The sequence below is a fragment of the Ipomoea triloba genome, chromosome 9 (assembly GCF_003576645.1).
Source record: "Ipomoea triloba cultivar NCNSP0323 chromosome 9, ASM357664v1".
Lineage (NCBI taxonomy): Eukaryota > Viridiplantae > Streptophyta > Magnoliopsida > Solanales > Convolvulaceae > Ipomoea > Ipomoea triloba.
This window is the reverse complement of record NC_044924.1, coordinates 9,446,162-9,464,569: the sequence shown is the minus strand read 5'-3', so window position 1 is coordinate 9,464,569 and position 18,408 is coordinate 9,446,162. Positions and strand designations below refer to the sequence as shown.

General features: G+C 29.9%; 1 protein-coding gene across 2 annotated transcripts; it reads right to left on the bottom strand.

Annotated features, from left to right (window-relative positions):
- Nucleotides 1-6,240: 6,240 nt before the first annotated feature.
- LOC116030115 (lysosomal Pro-X carboxypeptidase-like) lies at nt 6,241-12,841 on the bottom strand. 2 transcript variants are annotated; one of them, XM_031272256.1, is made up of 10 exons: nt 12,411-12,841; nt 11,984-12,170; nt 11,754-11,887; nt 11,300-11,412; nt 11,072-11,195; nt 10,783-10,944; nt 8,186-8,341; nt 6,915-6,994; nt 6,765-6,814; nt 6,241-6,491 (listed from the first exon to the last, which is right to left on the bottom strand). In XM_031272256.1, exons 1-10 carry the CDS (start codon nt 12,813-12,815, stop codon nt 6,373-6,375), a joined length of 1,530 nt encoding a protein of 509 aa, XP_031128116.1. In that variant the 5' UTR covers nt 12,816-12,841; the 3' UTR covers nt 6,241-6,372. The 2 variants fall into 2 exon arrangements, 1 of the variants encoding a protein (XP_031128116.1); XR_004100379.1 differs by having other exon boundaries at nt 6,441-6,491; nt 8,186-8,283.
- Between the last annotated feature and the right edge of the window lie 5,567 nt (nt 12,842-18,408).

The window sequence follows — 18,408 nt, the reverse complement described above, 5'->3', positions numbered from 1 at the left end:
TAGTGAGCAAGATTTAAACCCTTGACCTTTCATAAAAACCTAACTATTAACTTTACCAATTAAGCTATATATCTCAACTTCTAATAATATTTATGTATAATAATATATTACCTACTTTTACTAAAGCGCGCGCGCGCACACATAGTGAAGGGGGTACAACTGCTTCCATTGTCCTCTCCAGCCCCGCCCTTATGGAAGGGGGTGGGTCGAACCTAAAATGTAATTATGGACAGATACTGCATAGTAACAAAATCAATAGTACCCAAAAACAAGTCCAAGCTTTCTAGTAACACTATCGTAATTCATAATAAAATTAACTTTGTTATATGAAGTCTTAATATTTGTCAAACAATTGCCCAAACCTTCATCAACACATAAATATCTTATTCCAAAACTATTATTAGCTGAATAATTCTCAACTTAACTAATTGTTTGACTAAATATAAATACGCGTGTATGACCCCAAGTCCAGATGACTAGAGATCAAGAAACACTCTTAACTTGAATTTTTTTTTAATTTCATGCTGATCAAATTTGATTGTGGGATGCTATAGTTTGGGTCATAAGTAAAATTTGCATGTCTATCATCACACAGAAGTTGGACAAAAATTTCTATCTACTTGAAAAGTGGACAACGAAATATCAGACAAATTAAAACATGTCTTTGACCTTAATTGCCAGATTGGAAAAATGGAATAATCACACCTTTTCCTCTACCGTTGGATGCAATTCTTTTGGGTTACCATTCGACGAAAGCTTCAATTTTGAACCATCGTTAAAATTATATTGTTGCAGTTATCTAATTGCATTATACCATTAAATATTCTGTTAGTTAAATATTAAATACTAAATAAATTTATTTAATTGTACTTACTTTTTTTAAAGTAGAAAAAAATTACATTAAAGAGCTAAAATCAAGTGTTTGACACAAGAATAAGGTGAAACCAACCACTCTAAAGAAACACTCTGAGAGCTCGTGACTCTAACAAGAGCATGAGCTAATTAGTTCACTAATCATCTGGTGTATATAACTCCACCTTAGCTTCTTCCCGCTAGTTACGTTATTGCACATATCTGGTGCTATGGTAGGTACAAAATGCTCTCATTACTACAAAAATGCCCCTAATTAAATTACAGACTTGAATAGTGTTAGTGAGTGTGTATTTGCGTTGACGGTTAACTGCAAAGTGATAATTAAAGTAAATAATTTTTTTGATACAACATATGATAAATCCTCGATTCATCACTATAAAAATAATTTGAATTTGATTTGAATTATACTAAAAAAATTTAATGTCAATCTTTTAATATTTCAATTGTATTAACCATTCGTTTACCAACTAATTTTATTTTAGATTAATAATCGATGTATTTCATATTCGCATATATCACACGTGTATATGTGTCTAGATCGACCTTTTTGACCTTCTGATGCATGGTTGAACCGTTTGAATGTGTCGACATTCATGTGGTGGACCAACATATTACACGACTATATATGCTTTTCAATTACTCCGAATTAGAAAAATAAAATTAAGAAAGTAAGGAAAAGGTTTAATTAAGCTGTCACATTCTGTCTTGGCCTAACTTTGAATGGAAAATGCAATGCCTGCGCCCTCTTTTCTTATGCTTGACTAACATACTATTTTGCCTTTTTCCAATTTGCATTGTAGCTCAAACTCTAAATTATATTTATTAATTACCTGTCCTATTTTGCATTTGTAAGTCAAGTAGTCAACGTAACTTAATCTGGACTATTTTTTTTTTCTTTTTAAAGATTGTCTTAAATTTACTTTTAAATGTGATAATAAAAAAGTTTATATTCATTAGCTTCCTATTAACCAGTTTTCTCATGAGTTTAAAAACAAGTATCACTTAAGACTTATTTCTAATTGTAGGGTGAGATTCATTTTTTGTCACAAACATTGAATTTTGGATTTTGATTGGTCTTTTTGTGCGCAGAAATATACAGTTAATTAGTGTTGAGTCTCCAAGCTAGATTGACTAGATTTTGTAAGATATATTTAATATAAATATATCTATAGTAATTGAGAGGAATTAAAGAGAAGGATTATGGATGGAAATGAATTTATTTCTATTTGCTTCTGTATGTACACTCACACACAGACCACACTTTTTTTTAACAAAGAAAGGTTTTGCTTTGCATTATTTCTTCACTCCATTACAATTCATACGGCATTACTACAACATATATAAACATAGCAAACAAAGATGACAAAACATAATGTCATAATCAACAACCACTAATCCATGTTTTGTGCTTTTTCCTACCCCACATCCCATAAAACATTCCATGTTTTAGGGGATATAATTATCCACTCCATACTACCATGTTTTCAGGCATTACATCCACTTGGTTTATATTAATAATAATATATTATTTATAATTATTATTACAACAGATTTACATTCTCATGATGAGTACTTTAGGGTCAGGTTCATGGGGTCTAGGATATAGCTCGATGAAGTAAAAAAAAAAAAAAAAAAAAAAAAAAAAAAAAAAAAAACTTGAGTTATCAAAAAAAAATCCCGAAAGCGAGCAGCTAAAGTGTGTGGAGCATTTGCAATAATTATAAAATTGATCCCATATATATTTTTTTTAACTAAAGCTCTCAACCATAGTTGAGCTATGATAGTCCTCACTTTTTACCGCAAAGGTTTGTTTTCATTTGAACACACCACTATATATATACTCTTAAATTTTGCCTTATTATTTTCCTCCTAACGTGACACTATCTAATTGAATTGTTTAACATTTGATTAGAAATGGGGTTAATCAATCAATTGCACTTAATGACTATAGGTCACATCATAAAAGAAAAATATTAAGTCAAAGTTTTTTTTTTTTTTTTTTGAAGAGAAAAAATATTAAGTGAAAGTTATGAAGAGAAAATAACATTTTTCTATATAAAACAAATAGCCGTTTGAAAGTGGAAAGTAGAACCATGTAAAAAAACAATTTTTTTTTTTGATAAAGTAAAAAAGACAATTTCTATTTCAAATTTAAAGGAGGTAGAATACACGGTTTCAGTACTACTTAGTACGACGACAATTGATTCAATTCACTCCGAATCACAATCATCTTTATAGAGAAAAACTGGGAAGAACAAATCAGAGATGATTTGAATTCAATTTAAACGTGTTTTGGGTAGATATATGGGATTGTGAGGAAATGAGGTGACTGGTGAGGTGGGTCAACCACGTTCATTTTCTAAATCCTAGACCTAGTCCGATCCTTCATTATCCAGAGTAGTTTGTTTTGACTATGCCTCCAATCGACTAATTATATTGTCTCACGCACTTCATAATTAATGTCAGGACGTGTTCAAGTATACTCCATAACAATATAAATAAACAAAGCCAAATTTTATTATTATTATTATTATTATTATTATTATTATTATTATTATTATTATTTTGGGATAGTGACGCATGGATTAATTGGTTAAGACAATATTTTTTGTCGCAGAGGTCAATAGTTTAATTCGACCACCTTATCTCAATAATTTACCACAAAAAAAAAGATTAAATATTGCTAGGTTATATAAAAATATAAATAAAAAATTAAGGGTTCGAATTTTACAAAATAACCTCAATAGAAAAAAAAAACTGAAAACAAGGAAAATTCAAGTCGTGTGCAACATACGCACTCCTTAAAACTGATTAACTATCCAAGGGTGTTAGGAGCTTGTAGCGCCCGTCTCCCAAGATCAAATGAATTATAATAATATAGTTGAGTACTCAAGTTATATTAGTTTCGGCGAATTAGAACACAAGGAGAGCACTTAGAATTTTTTGAAAGTGTTGACATAAATTTTCCAGAAGAAGCCTAATTAAGCTTAGTTATCCATGCTTCCAGAAGAAGCACCAAACTGACGAAAGTGCTTAATCAACAAAGCTTAAGCTAATTGAGCTTAATCACAAAGTACTATACGTCTATACCATTCGACTTCTCTTAATTTTCAATCTCAAATAAATTTACTTTGATAATCAATATATCAATTTCTTCATCTCACTTTCAAGAACTCGAATTCACTTTGACCTGACTCAAACTGAAAAGTGAAACTTCACATATATTTAATTTATACTACAAAATAGCCACTTAAAATGTCAGTTTTACTAAAAATTTCAGCAACCTCCACTCATGAGCTAGCTTTTGTTGTGACTATAATTTTGACTTGAGTGCTGCATCATTTGATGTTCTTTTTTGAGTGTCTGTGCATGTTAGGAAAGGACTATCTAATGCTTGATATATAATGTTCAAAGAGAACCAATAAGTGTCCATATATATATTTTGAATTTTTTCCACACGGGTTTTTTCTTTTCCACACGGGTTTTTTTTTTTTTTTTTAATTTTTTCCACACGGGTTTTTTTTTTTTTCAAACTTTTGAATCCTACGCTATCTATGCAATCTACAAGAGAATTTCGTTATAAATTTATATATAAAATAATGGTCATGACTCAAAAGCATTTGGTCTAATTTTCATGTAATTAATTATTTAGGGTGGTGAGGTATATAAATAATCACATGTAATGTTAGATGTTGGATAAGAATTTCAAATTATGAGGTAATAATTAGTCACGATAAACTTGAAAAATTACATGCATATGTGTGAATATATATACACAATATATGGCTGCAAGCGTACCAAACGTCAATTGGACCAACTTGTTCGGTTTCGAGCTAGCCCTATTTGACGGTTGAATTTATCTATTTGGACTAATTGATTTTTCTAGTTGGGTTCAAAATTCTTGACCTTAACTCTAGAACCTCATATTGTTGGCTAATCGGGTGAGCTCAACTAAAATTTTCATATTTTCAAATTAATTAACATGATAAACTTTCAATTCTAATAAACCAACACATTTACACTAATAAATATAAACGTATATATCATTCCATCAATATAAAACCTTCTAAATTTCAACTAAAAATAATTAATATATTTACAATATGATATACTCCGTAATAAGTTTTATTCATTATTTAGTTTCATAACAAATATTTTCTTTTGTAATAAATTTATTAAAATTTTATATACAAATTTATTAAAAATTACTCAAGATGAGCTTACATATAAATTTCATTTATATATATATATATATATTTTGTTTCATATTATTTGTGAAATAGAAAATAGCCTTAAGTGGTTCAGCCTATCGGGTTAATCTAATAAATTTCAGACTAGTCTTTTTGGGCTATCGGGCTTATTGGTTTAGGTTTTATCAAACTAATTTTTTATAATAAAATTTCTTCACCATAATCTTAAAATTTATTAAGTTTGTCTTCTCAATTTTGGACTAAAATTGACATCTCAAGTAATTGAATTTGGATAATTCAGGTAGTCCAATTTGGGCAATTGTGATTTCCTGGGTTTTGGGTTTAGTACGATTTGAGGTTCTCCACCCCTTTTATCTAGCTAGCTATGATGTTGTGTTTGGTGATTAATATATATATATATATATATATATATATATATATATATATATATATATATATATATATATATATATGTCTTTCTTTTCTTATTTTCTTTTATAGGGTCACAATTACACGTATATTTTAAATTTAATAGTCTTATTTCACTAACTAAAAGAAAAACATATTTAACATATTTCAAAAAAAAAATTAAAAAAACGTAAAATATTTACACTCCCTCCAAAAGTTTACAGCCTCGCGAGTCATGATTATGCACCGCCTATATATAGCATTTACGCAACAGCTACCCCAACAACTTGTATAATATGCAACAAAAAATTCAAGTATTTTGGCAAGGGTAAAGATTAAACTAGTTTAACTTCTTATGATTCTTTGTCAGCAAGACCACAAATTAAATGGGGTGCGTTTGGTTCGCACATGGAAATCGGAATCGGAATGGTTATCAAATACTTGGTAATGGTAATGGATTTTGGTGAAAGTATTTAACATGTTTGGTAATTGGGTGGAATGAGAATGATTATTAATAGTTGAGGAAGAAAGGAGGAAGGGAGATGAAACCCTTATTTAATAAGGGTATGGGTTTTGTCATTAATGGGGTATTCCAAACCCATAGTAGTATTCACAAAACCTATCAACCAAACACAAACAATCACTTTCATACTCATTCCTTATGCCTAAACCCACCAACCAAACACACCCCAAGTTTCACCCAAAGCACACATCCAAATAGTGAATACGAACTATCCCGTAAATTAAAGATTAAAGAAAAATATAAAAATAAATTAAAAATAATGATGTAACAACATTGGTGATAAGTAGAGTGAAACTGTCTGCATAACAGTCTTTTAAGTATTTTTATTGATGATACATCACGTTCTCAACACTGTCTTGTTCAAATTGAAAAACCCAATCAATTATGATAATATTGAGAGATCCATTTCTGTATGATTTCTACCTCCTTCCTCCTCACATCCTTTAGCCATTTTGGATCTTCTTTCGTTGAAAATCTAAGGTCCACGTGATGTGCACCTGTTACAAGCCCAAAAAAGTTCTAACTTATATATGCAAAATTGTTTGTATTTAAGCACATATAATTTATAGTGTTTTAAACTAAAATTGAGTACTCGAGTAGCACCTGTTTTTAACTTTAACTTTCAGTTAAGAAATCATATAATCAAATTTCTCTGCCAAGCACCTTGTGCTCAAATGGCATGCAATGAGTCAGGTTGAGAATATATATATATATATATATATATATATATATATGTTATGGTGACTTAATGTTGTGGTCTAATTACTAACCTTCTTTTGCAACGATAGCAACTATGAATTTGGATATATTTTCCAGCACCCTGCAACATTATATGAGAAAAACTATTTTGATAAACATAAGATGGCAAATATTTTTACATTTAATAAGTACAAATACAATATATATAGTTTTGTACTGACCCTCCAGAACTCCATGGATCCCTCAATCCATTAAAGAAAATGATGTTGCTACCGAACCTTTTCAAAACCCTCTTAATATTCTGCCCATTCAAAAACATTTGAATATTTATAAAATATTAACAAACTAAAAGATATTAGCATTAAATCTATGATAAATTCTAAAATGTTGATTGCTAAAAATATAAAGCAACAAGAGTATTAGAGTAATTAAAAATATAATTATTTTTAAAAGTTGGGCAATTAATGTGTGTGTAAATTTTATTAAAACAACATGTTCAAAATAACCCTAAATTGTTCAAATTATATATGTTTTTAGGTTAATATTTAATATTTTAGTATTAATTATTAAAGTATTAAATAATTTATAATTATCAAGTCTTAAAAAATTAAAAAAAAAATTAAACAAATAAAAAAAAAAAAAACACACACACACACACTGGCGAGGAACGCCTAGCGACTTTTTCAACCATGGTCCTAAATGACATTGAATTGTGTATTTTTAGTATTGGAATTGTGAACTTCAAGAATATAAATTGTGTTTCTAAGTCAAAACATATAATGGTTGTACTAAATTTTAAAAAGATCAAATGGTGTATTTTTAGTATTGGAATTGACTGCAGTATTTAAAAGGAACATGTGAATATAAAACAAGGTGATCAATTACATATATGTTAACATTATGTGTTCATAGTATACAAATTGTGAAAATTTTTAAAGGTAAATTACAAACATTTAGTATGTAAATTGTGTATAAGGTGCACCCGGGTCCACAGAATAATTTGCCTATATTAAAAATAAGTATTTACCCCGGCGCTATCAATGTCGTAGCTTATTAGTTGCATTATCTAATGTGCATATACGTTATATTAGTAGATTAATGAACCAGGTAGTCAACACACTAGCACGGGCTACCGGCTCTCAGTCTGGTTACTAGTATATTATTGTGTGGACCATAACAAAAAGTACATTTTTAATATACTAAATGTACATTATTTGTGTATTATATAATGTACATTCAGTACACAAATAATGTACATCCCCTGAATACAATGTATATTTTTAATATACTCAAAGTACATTATTTTTATACTGAATGTACATTATTTGATAGTATGGTCCACACAATAATGATCATCAATACTGGGTCCACCGCCCCCATCTATTCATAATTTTTTTGAAGTCTAATAATATTATATATTAAGTTTGCTTTCAATATATATACATATATATATAACTATTTTCTTAAATATATAGGGGCCTAAAATACTTACGTGTCCCCCGAACTCCGTGGTAATCCAATTGGGCCTGGGCTCGATGTTGAAGGCCTCCTTGCAAAATTGGACACTTTCATTGTAGTCCCATTCCGAGGCTGGGAAAATGCTATCCTTATTATTACCATCCATTGGCATTATCATCTCCGTACAAGTCTAGAATAATAACAATTAATAATAATAATAATTTTTAACAACAACAACAATAATATACTTTGCATATCATTTTTTTTTTTTTTTTACTACTGACTCAATTACATTGTAACATAATTGTTCGTTTATACTTTCCGCGATTTCACTTCCACTGAGACTCAATTTCATGACCTCTCATTTGGAAGAGTCACTACATGCCATTTGACCATAAGATCATTGGCATGTGCTTTTCATATCTAATTTAGAGTTATATATTTTTATTTTGTAATTTTTTGTGAAACCCAATGAGCTGTATATAATCATTATGTTTAACAATATAATTAACATTTGGTTATTTTCTACAAACCATTTGCAGGAATAATGTAACTAATGAGAAGTTGTCAAAGGCTCAAAGCTCAAGATCACCATATATTGTACATTAATTGACCAAATTTATAGTTAATTAAATGAAATCAGATTATTTAAAATAATTTGGTTCAAAAGTGGTGGGGGTATATACACACAAACGTTTAGATTCTTTTATCCAAATTCCCATACTTACTCTCTAATTATTTTTAAAGAAAGAAAGAAAATTCATTAGTAAATGAACCCTAATCATACTTAAACTTTTCTAATGTTAGAAAAAAACTGAAATAGGGTTCACACCAGAGTTTGATTATAGTAATTTATATGTTAACATTAAATTTGGTTCATAAAATGAAATTTAGAAGAATATTAATCATATTCTATAAGGAATGAAATACGTAAGAAACAAAATAAGACCTTCAATGACAAATATGTAACACGACCGATTGTACAAATACACAACTACGGAGGCCACAATGCACAATAGTACATTGCATGCCGTCCTTAACAAATGCAAAAAGGTTAACCCAAAATTGAACAACGATTACAATCACAGTGCACAAAGGTTAACCCACAATTATAGAACTGTTGCAACATATCTCCATGGGAGCTGCCTAGCTATTCGCCTTCTTAAATCATAAGACAGACTTTATTTTTAATATATTACATGTTCATTTTTAATATAATATAAATTTATTTTTAACATGTAATATAATAAAATGAAAATGTTTCAATGATCTACCTTATAATATTGATTAGGATTCATTGACCAATTTGCATTCATTATAAGCCTTTTGTTTATTTTTCCGTTTTCATATTATTAGTAGAGTATACAAATTGGGACTCCACAGGTTTCGATGCTTCGACTCCTATATCAGTGCATGAGCATGTGCATTAACATATAAAAATATGCATGCTTTATTTGTTAAAAGAATATATTTTTATTAATTTAAAATTATTTTATATATATATATATATATATATATATATCTTAAAATAAAATTTATATGGGTTTAAATGAGAACACTCTTTGTAAAAAGTGTGAATTTATCCGTATTCTATACATTCCATTTATTTGATCTCATGAACCATGTTTTTTAAAAAAAATTAATTTAATCTTTCTTAAAATTTTAAAAAATAATTCCCAATGAATTAATTATAAATATAATGAATTATAATTATGCCACAACTTAGTTATAGTAAGATCACGATCATTAATTTGTCAAAATAAAAAATCATGACAAATTCTTACTTTTGACATACATGCGTTGTCACTTAGCTTAAAAAATACAATAGTTACAATATAATAATTAACCACTAATTAATATAAGTTTTGCCCATCTTTAAGCTTCATCAACTCGATCATGATCCAAAGCCTAGCTTGTTAAAATAATTGTACATTGAAATTTAAAATCCCACCGAACTTGGCAACTTCACCAACTAGTTGAGCTAGCTGTCCATGAACTATTAAAATGTTGTGGGCAAAATAATGCCCTATACATTTAAATTATTAAAAAAGATTGTACCTCTACTGAAAAAAAAATTACGAAAGGAGGGTAATCTTTCATTAGTTATGGTAATAGTTTGGAAAATAATACATGACTCCCATTTCATAATTATTTTCTTAATTTACTGAAGCACAAAAAGTAAATAAGAATAATAGTTTTATTTTTGAAAAATTATCCTATATCCACTGAGTCACTGACCATCGTATAATCATAACTTTTAACAACATAATAAATAATTCCTTATTTTCTCTCAAGTATTTGCACAGTTGATGATAAGTTGACAAAGTTGTCAAATGTCAAGAACACTATATTCATTAAATATTTATGATTTGATCATTCAACTTTCAAATTAATTAAGGAAAAAGGGTCAAAAATCGATTTAAATTTAGAGTTTTAGTTTTAGTTCAAATTATTACGCTTTATGTGAATTTTAGTCTATTTATCGAATTAACCAAAAATAACATTTCATTTTAGTTAAGTTGAAAGTATGTATTTGGATTTGATGATTGATTTTACTAAATTAAAAATCATTTAATTTTATTTGAAATTAATTAACCGAATGAATTAACAGTTTTAGATATAATCTGGTACCTGCCATCCCCACTGGACACGACTATGTAGGAGTAGTTCCAAAGGTTTTTCGGGATTGAAACAATTGACTTCCCCAGTGTAGTTGTAGAATATGTTGACTGCTGCGTACAGCTTCTCTAGTATGTCACTCCCATGCCTTGGATCATCAATTGCTTTACACATCTATTTTAATTTACACAGTACAATAATTTAGTATGATCGATCTTGATCATGAATTAATTAATTTTTTTTTTTAAATAATAACAAAAACACCAGCAAATTAAATGGTTATTGATTGTGTTGAGTTTACCTGTTTGATGGGATAAGGTGGCAACGGATTGAGTAAGTTTGCAGCAGTTGGATAATCAGTCATGGCCGTGTAAAAGTATGCCGTAGTAAGCCAACCTTTAAGACTGTCTGCGCTTATATTATTCCTATATATGTATATATGTATAATCATAAAAATAAAATAAAATAAAACAAAGAGAAATGATATATATTAACCTTATTCTTAAAAATAGGAATTAATTAAACTGACTTGCATATCCTGAAAGATTTCCTGAGTATCTCCAGTCCATCAGCCTGTTTAGCAATCTCTTCAATAAACTGCCATGAACTCTTGATCACCTTGTAGCAATTCTCGCTCTCACTCTGATTTTCAAATTGAATAAAATCTTTTATTATATTATTAGAACTTGACAAATTATTACATATATACTTTCTCTCAAGGACATTTTTAATATACTAAAAATAAATTATTTATATATTGGATGTGCATTATTTGACAATATAAAAAAAACAATGTACTTTCAATATTCAAATAATTTAATTTTAAATAATGTACTTTATGTAGAGAAATATATAATGTACTTTTTATTTATGATCGGTCCACATAATAATGACTCAGATCTATCCACACCAACTCATGAAAAGTGGTGGACTCACCTCAACGTACAATGATCTACAGGAGAGTGAAAGTTTAATATAATTACCCTAAAGTCTTGGGTGACGACATCCGTGGAGGCATAAGGGGAAGTAATATTGTCAAAATAAAGGATTGGAGCAGAAGATGCCAATGCTCCAATGGTTATGTGTGGGTACTTCAGTCTAAACCATGCAGCCAACGCTGTCAACAAGTTTTAAATGAAGATTAATCTTAACCCCACCTAATTATAAGTTAATTCAATAATAATAATAATAATGTAAAAGTGAAAGCAAGTACTTCCTCCATAGGAACCTCCAAACACCACCACAGGTGAATCAGTTGCAGTCAAATTCTTTTTTAGATCAATTATCAAAGTTGCATAATCCGCCAATGCCTGTGTTGAGCTCAAATACCCTAGTGTTTTCCAACTTGAAATTGCTTCTTTCTCTCCTCCAAATGGTAAAGACTTTCCATAAAATCGATGCTATATTTTCAACCAAAAAAAAAAAAAAGTTCAAGTACTCTATGTTGTAATTAATTAATTTCAAAGTCATTCCAATTAAATTCAAATTTAGATTCTTCATACGAATTAATGTTTCCAGTTGGAATCTCGTTTTATAAATTATTTATGTTTCGAAATTGTATAACTAGAAATTGTTATAACTTTCGCAGTAAAAAAAAAAATAAATGATTTTGGTGAGTAATAAAAGAAGAGAGCAGTTACCTCAATGAAGACAAGAAGAGCATTGAAATGGGGAGCAATGTCAAACATGAAACCAGTGTTCTGAGCAAAGCTTTCGATATCTGCTTCAGCTCCCATGTACACAAAGATTGGAGCCATATTCTTGGCACCACCCCAGTATCTGTCATTGATGAGATACCTCTGCTGGAAAGTATGGTAACTTTGAGGAGTAAAGGTGAAGTGGTCAAGAATTTGGGTGAAATACTTTGTGTCATAAAGTTGATTATTATCAGTGGTGTTGGTAGAAGCTGGTGAGAACCCATCTGGCTTGATTATGGTAGGAAATGGAAATGGAAATGTGGGTGTAGTTTTAGCAAAGGAGATAGCACAATAGGAGAAGAAGAGGAGGAGCAATATTCTTGAATTCATGATTGTGCTTCTACACATGAAACTTCTTATTTTAGAGTCTATTGTGTTGGATATTTATATATTAAATTAGAATCAATATCAGACTTTTGAGTTTTATCAATTTTGATGCACAACTTTAAATTGTTTTAATTTTGGTGCCTAACTTTATTATTTTATCATCAGTTTTGGTCCTTCCACCAAATTGATGGTAAAATGTTGCCAGATTTTATATTTTTAAAAGTAAAATCGTCATCTCAATGAAACGTCTTCAATGTCTAAACAAAATCGCTGTAAAATCATATTTATAGGTGTTAGATCGATGCAAATAATGGGAAGACGGGTAGAAACTAGATAGAAATCTATGAGATTTATAGAATCAACGATTGACAAATCCTTCTTTTCTATTAATATGATTTTTCTTTTGTTTAGATATTGATTATTTTTCTTTGGGATAATGATTAAAGCTGTACACTAAAAGTGATAAGACCTCAAAAGTTGTAGGACAAAAAATGATAGAGTTAATACCCAATATAGTCCTCGACTATAGTGGTTTTACTCAATTTAGTCCTAAATGACTTTTTGTGCTCAATTTAGTCATCGACTTTGATGGTTTTACACAATTTGGTCTTTTAATTTGTTAAAAAATTTATTAGTTGATTGTTAGAAATAGTGTCCTAATGGTAATTTCTTATCCCTCATTCCATTTGGGATGATTCATTCTTCTTCCCCTTATTAAGATCCACGCAGAAATGTAAAATTTTTGTACCAAATCAAGTTTTACCCTAAATAAATAAATACAGAGTAAATAAATATTTAGGTCGAATATTTACATTTCTGCGTGGATCTTAATAATGGAAAGAAGAATGAATCATCCCAAATGGGATGAGGGATAAGAAATTACCATTAGAACACTATTTTTAACAGTTAACTAACAAAATTTTTAATAAAGGACCAAATTATGTAAAACCATCAAAGTCGAGTACTAAATTGAGTACAAAAAATTATTTAAGACTAAATTGAGTAAAACCACTATAGTCGAGGATTATATTGGGTATTAACTCAAAAATGATATTAATTCATTAAATTATTACTCAAGTTTTATGTAGACTACTACTGAAAAGTGTGAATATTTTGTTTTGGGCTGTGGAGCAATCATATCAAGAGGTACCGGATGATGATTACAGTTTTTGTATTTTATTTTATGATATTAACTTAATAATTTTTATTATTTAGTTATATTTTTATGCTTAAATTTATTGAGGTATTTGAATATCCTCCTTGTCAATAAATCTTCTCCAAGTAGTTAATATGATTTGTTTCAAACTATTTTTTTATTTCTTGTCGTGGTACTAATAAAATACTTCGTAAATAAATATATAACATTATTTTATTTTATAACTTTGATATTTAATTACAAGGTAGTGTAAAAAGAAGACAACGACAATGTAGTGAATATATAATCCATCAATGAATTTGAATGTAAGAAATCTTTGCATTTGAGAAAATAAATAAAATATAGCTAATGAAATTATTTCTCTTATCTTTTATTTGATTGGGATTGGGTTCGAACCTAAGATCTTATGAAAATTAATGAGTAGGTTAATAATAAATAGTTAACGGATCGGAATATTCTGTTACGGAAGTTTACACGGGTGGAATGCATGAGTGATGAGCACAAATGATGAGTGTAAAAGGGTGTAATGTCGTTCCGCTGAGAATTGGTGTTATGGCACGAAACTGTGTGAATTACCAGGCACTAGAGTATATGAATTTATAGAATCCAAGTAACAGAGACTGAATGATGTGGAATAAAAGAAAACAATTAATTAAGGTGAAAACTATATGATAAAGGTATGGGCCGGATTAGGGGGATTGTAATCTTGATGTTCCAACCAACTCAGGATTAGGGAAAGAATAATTAACCAAGGGATTTATGGGCAATGCACTGAAGAATTCAAGTCAGCTACTTTCGTAATCAATAACAAGAATTAGGCTCCAATTGCCCCACTGTCGTGATGCATCAATTATAACCTTAAACACCTAAGCATTGTAAGCCCCCAAAATTACCTCTACTTTCATAGCAGGAAAATTAGGTTGAAATTGGTAAGGCTCGAGGTCTCCATCCAACTTTCGTTGTAATGAATCCCTCTCCTAGACTAGCAATTAATTGTGGCCATCAATCAATAACAAGTAGAAAGAAATCCCCAAATCAACATAACCCTAGGTAAAAGATTCAATCCCTTTATGCAATTAATTACCAATTGAACATCAAGATTAACAATGGATCCCTAATCCAAACCCATAAACGAACTACTCCCGCATGATGGGAGTAAACAAAACAAAGCAATAATTAATAACCAAAAACATTGCAAGAAGGTAATAAAGGAATAAGAGAACTTAACTGATAAAGAACAAATCAAATCTTCAATCTTTGATTCCAATCTTGAAATTAACTAATCTAATGTGAAACTGATCTAAACTATGCTAGGGAAATATAAACTAAAAGCTAGGGTTCAGAACTCTGTAAGGGAACCTCAGAATATATAGGAGATAGATGGGCCTTGGACCCATGAGGCAACTTCCAATTCTTTTCCAAGTCTTATTCTTGTTTCCTATTCTTCCTGGGTAATTTCCTTTTCTTCCAAAACTTGTCCAAAATGTTCCTGGGTAATTTCCTTTTCTTCCAAAACTTGTCCAAAATGTTCCAAAATAATTTCCTTTTCTTCCAAAACTTGTCCAAAATGTTCCAAAACTCTTCCTTTGCCTTCCAAAACTTGTCCAAAATGTTCCAAAACTCTTCCTTTGCAGCTCCTTGTGAATAATTCAACTCTTGAGAAAATATAACACACAAACAATTCTCAATTTCATTAGGATAAAGAAAATAAGCACCAAAACAACTAAAATAAGGGGTGAATTATTGTACAAAATAGTAGATATCAATGAGTATTTAGAAAAAGTAAATGATATAATAGATGGTAGAGTAAGAAAATAAAAAACATACTAAAATCAAAATAATCTGAACCATTCTGGAATTTACCGCAGCAAGCAAGCTGTGTTGCATTACCATTTGTCAATCGTCGGTTGCCAAATTTAACACTACGTAGTTAAGAGTCTCGCAAAAATTTCAGCAACCAATTATATATTAAATGTCAATTAAACAAAGAAGAAATACTTGATTTGATCAATGAATAGTAAGTAGGACAGCAGGAGTAGTTAAGAGTCTCGACAAAATAACTTAATTGCAACTCTAAAAGTTTTGTGGCCTATTTAATAATTTTTCCTAATAACAATAATTCTTACACAAGACTACTCTTGCTGCTCCTAACAGCTTTTGAAATTTGATTTTCCCCCTTGCGCGAGAGATCGAGTACATCTATATGCTATAGAATTCAAAAGAGAGAATTGTATATATACTAATTTATAAAATCAACACCCCTTTTCTAATGTGGGATAAAAACTCCTTGCCCTAAAAATTTTCTCACTTTATTTTGTCAACTCAAATACATATAGAGAATAATTTCTCGATTACGCATTATTATTTTGTACGTATAACATATCAAATTAAATATCTTACAATTCAGATTCATTTTGACCTCAAATCAAATTAAAAGTGGATCTCCAAAATTATCTCTACAAGAAAGTTCTCTCGAAAGATGATTCTTCCCTTCCCTCTAATCATTTTCTCCCCTTTTCTCCTCCTCTTATCCCGTTGCCCTAAAAGTTACACAACAAAATGATTACAAAAAAAAGTCACTTTCGGCCAAACTTTCCAACAAATAGCAATAATGCTATCACGCTACTACGCTATTAGAGCATCTATATCAGAGGTTTTTTTGAAGTTCTTGGTACAGTAGCATATGACATGGAGGAGCTAGAAAGGAGGTAGGATGGTAGGTGAAAGAAGGATTGGGATTCTCTGCAAGAAATGGTTCTTGGAATAGTAACCATTGCTCACGCAAGACTAAGCCAGTCACGGCATGTGTGCGTGGCAGAAACCATTGCACCCAGCGGGCGCATGTATTGCAAGCGCCCAACAAAGCCTTTAATTATTTTTTTAAATCAATTTTGTTTTGTTTTGGTTTTTTTCTTTCGTCCTTCCAATTTTCATTTTCCTAATTACACTTACAAAAACTTCTAAAAAATCACAAAAGAACTCCACTATTATGATGCTCTTAGCTGCATGCACTGGAAATTCAGACCACTATGTGGCTATGTGCAATTAAAGGTGAAGTGGGGACGGAAAATATTCGAAAATATCATTTTTTGTTTTTCTGTTTGTTTGTTTGTTTGTTTGTTTGTTTTGTTTTTTTTTTTTTTTTTTTAAAACCAATTCGAACATATCATGTAGCTAGCCAGTGTTCTGACCCATTTTCCTGTCGGCACCCCAGTTTTTTTTTTTTTTTTTTTTTTCATTCAACCCTATATACTTTCTGATGGGAAAAATGAAAGACAAATAATTCTGTGCTTCTCAATCTTTTTGAGATTTCGTCTTGATCTAATAAAAACTACAAAGTGATGAGTGGCTAAGGTATGTTAAGTACTTAGTAATAATGTAATATGTGGCATTAATTGTTTTGCATATACTATTTAATTAAATAAGGTTATTTCTGAAGTTTCAAGCATCAGACAAGATTGTATGTCTCTTTTTTGTGTCCCATTATTACTCTAAGTATGGTGTGTAAGTTTCAATTTCTACTCCGAGTGCACAGAGATGGGGATTGTTATGTTAACTTTGGGGCCACACCGTTGTTGTGAAAGAAACTGCATCTATGATACACGGTGTAGTTTTTCGTTTCGTTAGGCGATTTGCAAATCGTGTTGCTCATGCTATTACTCGGGAAGCCGTTTCTGAGTCAGGTTGCGGGGAGTGGTTTATTCCTCCTCCTTTTCTTGTTGACATTCTGGATTATGATTTAATGCATTAAGAATTTGTTTTCAAAAAAAAAATAAAAAATCAACATTCTTTTTCTAAAGTGGGACAAAAACTCCTTATAATATTTCCTCACTTTATTTTTCCAACTCAAATGCGTAAAGAATCGATTATATTTCTCGATTACTCATCCATTCTGTACATATAATATATCAAACTAAACCTCTTACTTAACAAAATTCAAATTTACTTGAACCTCGAGTCAAATCAAAAGTGAATCCCACTAAAAAAAATAAATATTTACGCAAAATGTCATTTTCAGTCAAACTTTCCAACGAATAGCAATAATGCTATCACGCTACTACGCTATTATTAGCTGCATGCATGCCTGACTGGAATTTGAGAGCAGTTAAAGGTGAAGTGGGGACGGAAAATATTGGAGCATATTTTCCTGTCGCCACCCCAGGCCAGTTTTATTTGTCATCCAGCCATATGTACATTCAACAGGTTAGCCTTCTTTCTCACCATCCCAAGTTCTGAGAGATATATAGCTTCATAAGTTCATATTGTTTATTGTTTACCTTATCATTTGCCAATCACATATTATTTGACAAGAAAACTAATATATAGCGTAAAAAAGAATAATAAAAGGAAAAATAACACTTTTAGTATTTAAATTATGAGAAGAAAATAAATGATTCATTCCTAAATTATTAACATAGCGATTTTTAGTTCATAAATTTTTCAAAGTGGTGCTTTTAA

Excerpts from the sequence above, each read along its gene's own strand:
- LOC116030115 (XM_031272256.1), bottom strand. The coding sequence starts at position 12,815 with ATGTGTAGAAGCACAATCATGAATTCAAGAATATTGCTCCTCCTCTTC. Across the intron at positions 11,413-11,753 it reads TCGTCACCCAAGACTTTAGG|AGTGAGAGCGAGAATTGCTA; the intron begins GTAATTATATTA and ends TTTGAAAATCAG. Across the intron at positions 11,196-11,299 it reads AAATCTTTCAGGATATGCAA|GAATAATATAAGCGCAGACA; the intron begins GTCAGTTTAATT and ends ATACATATATAG.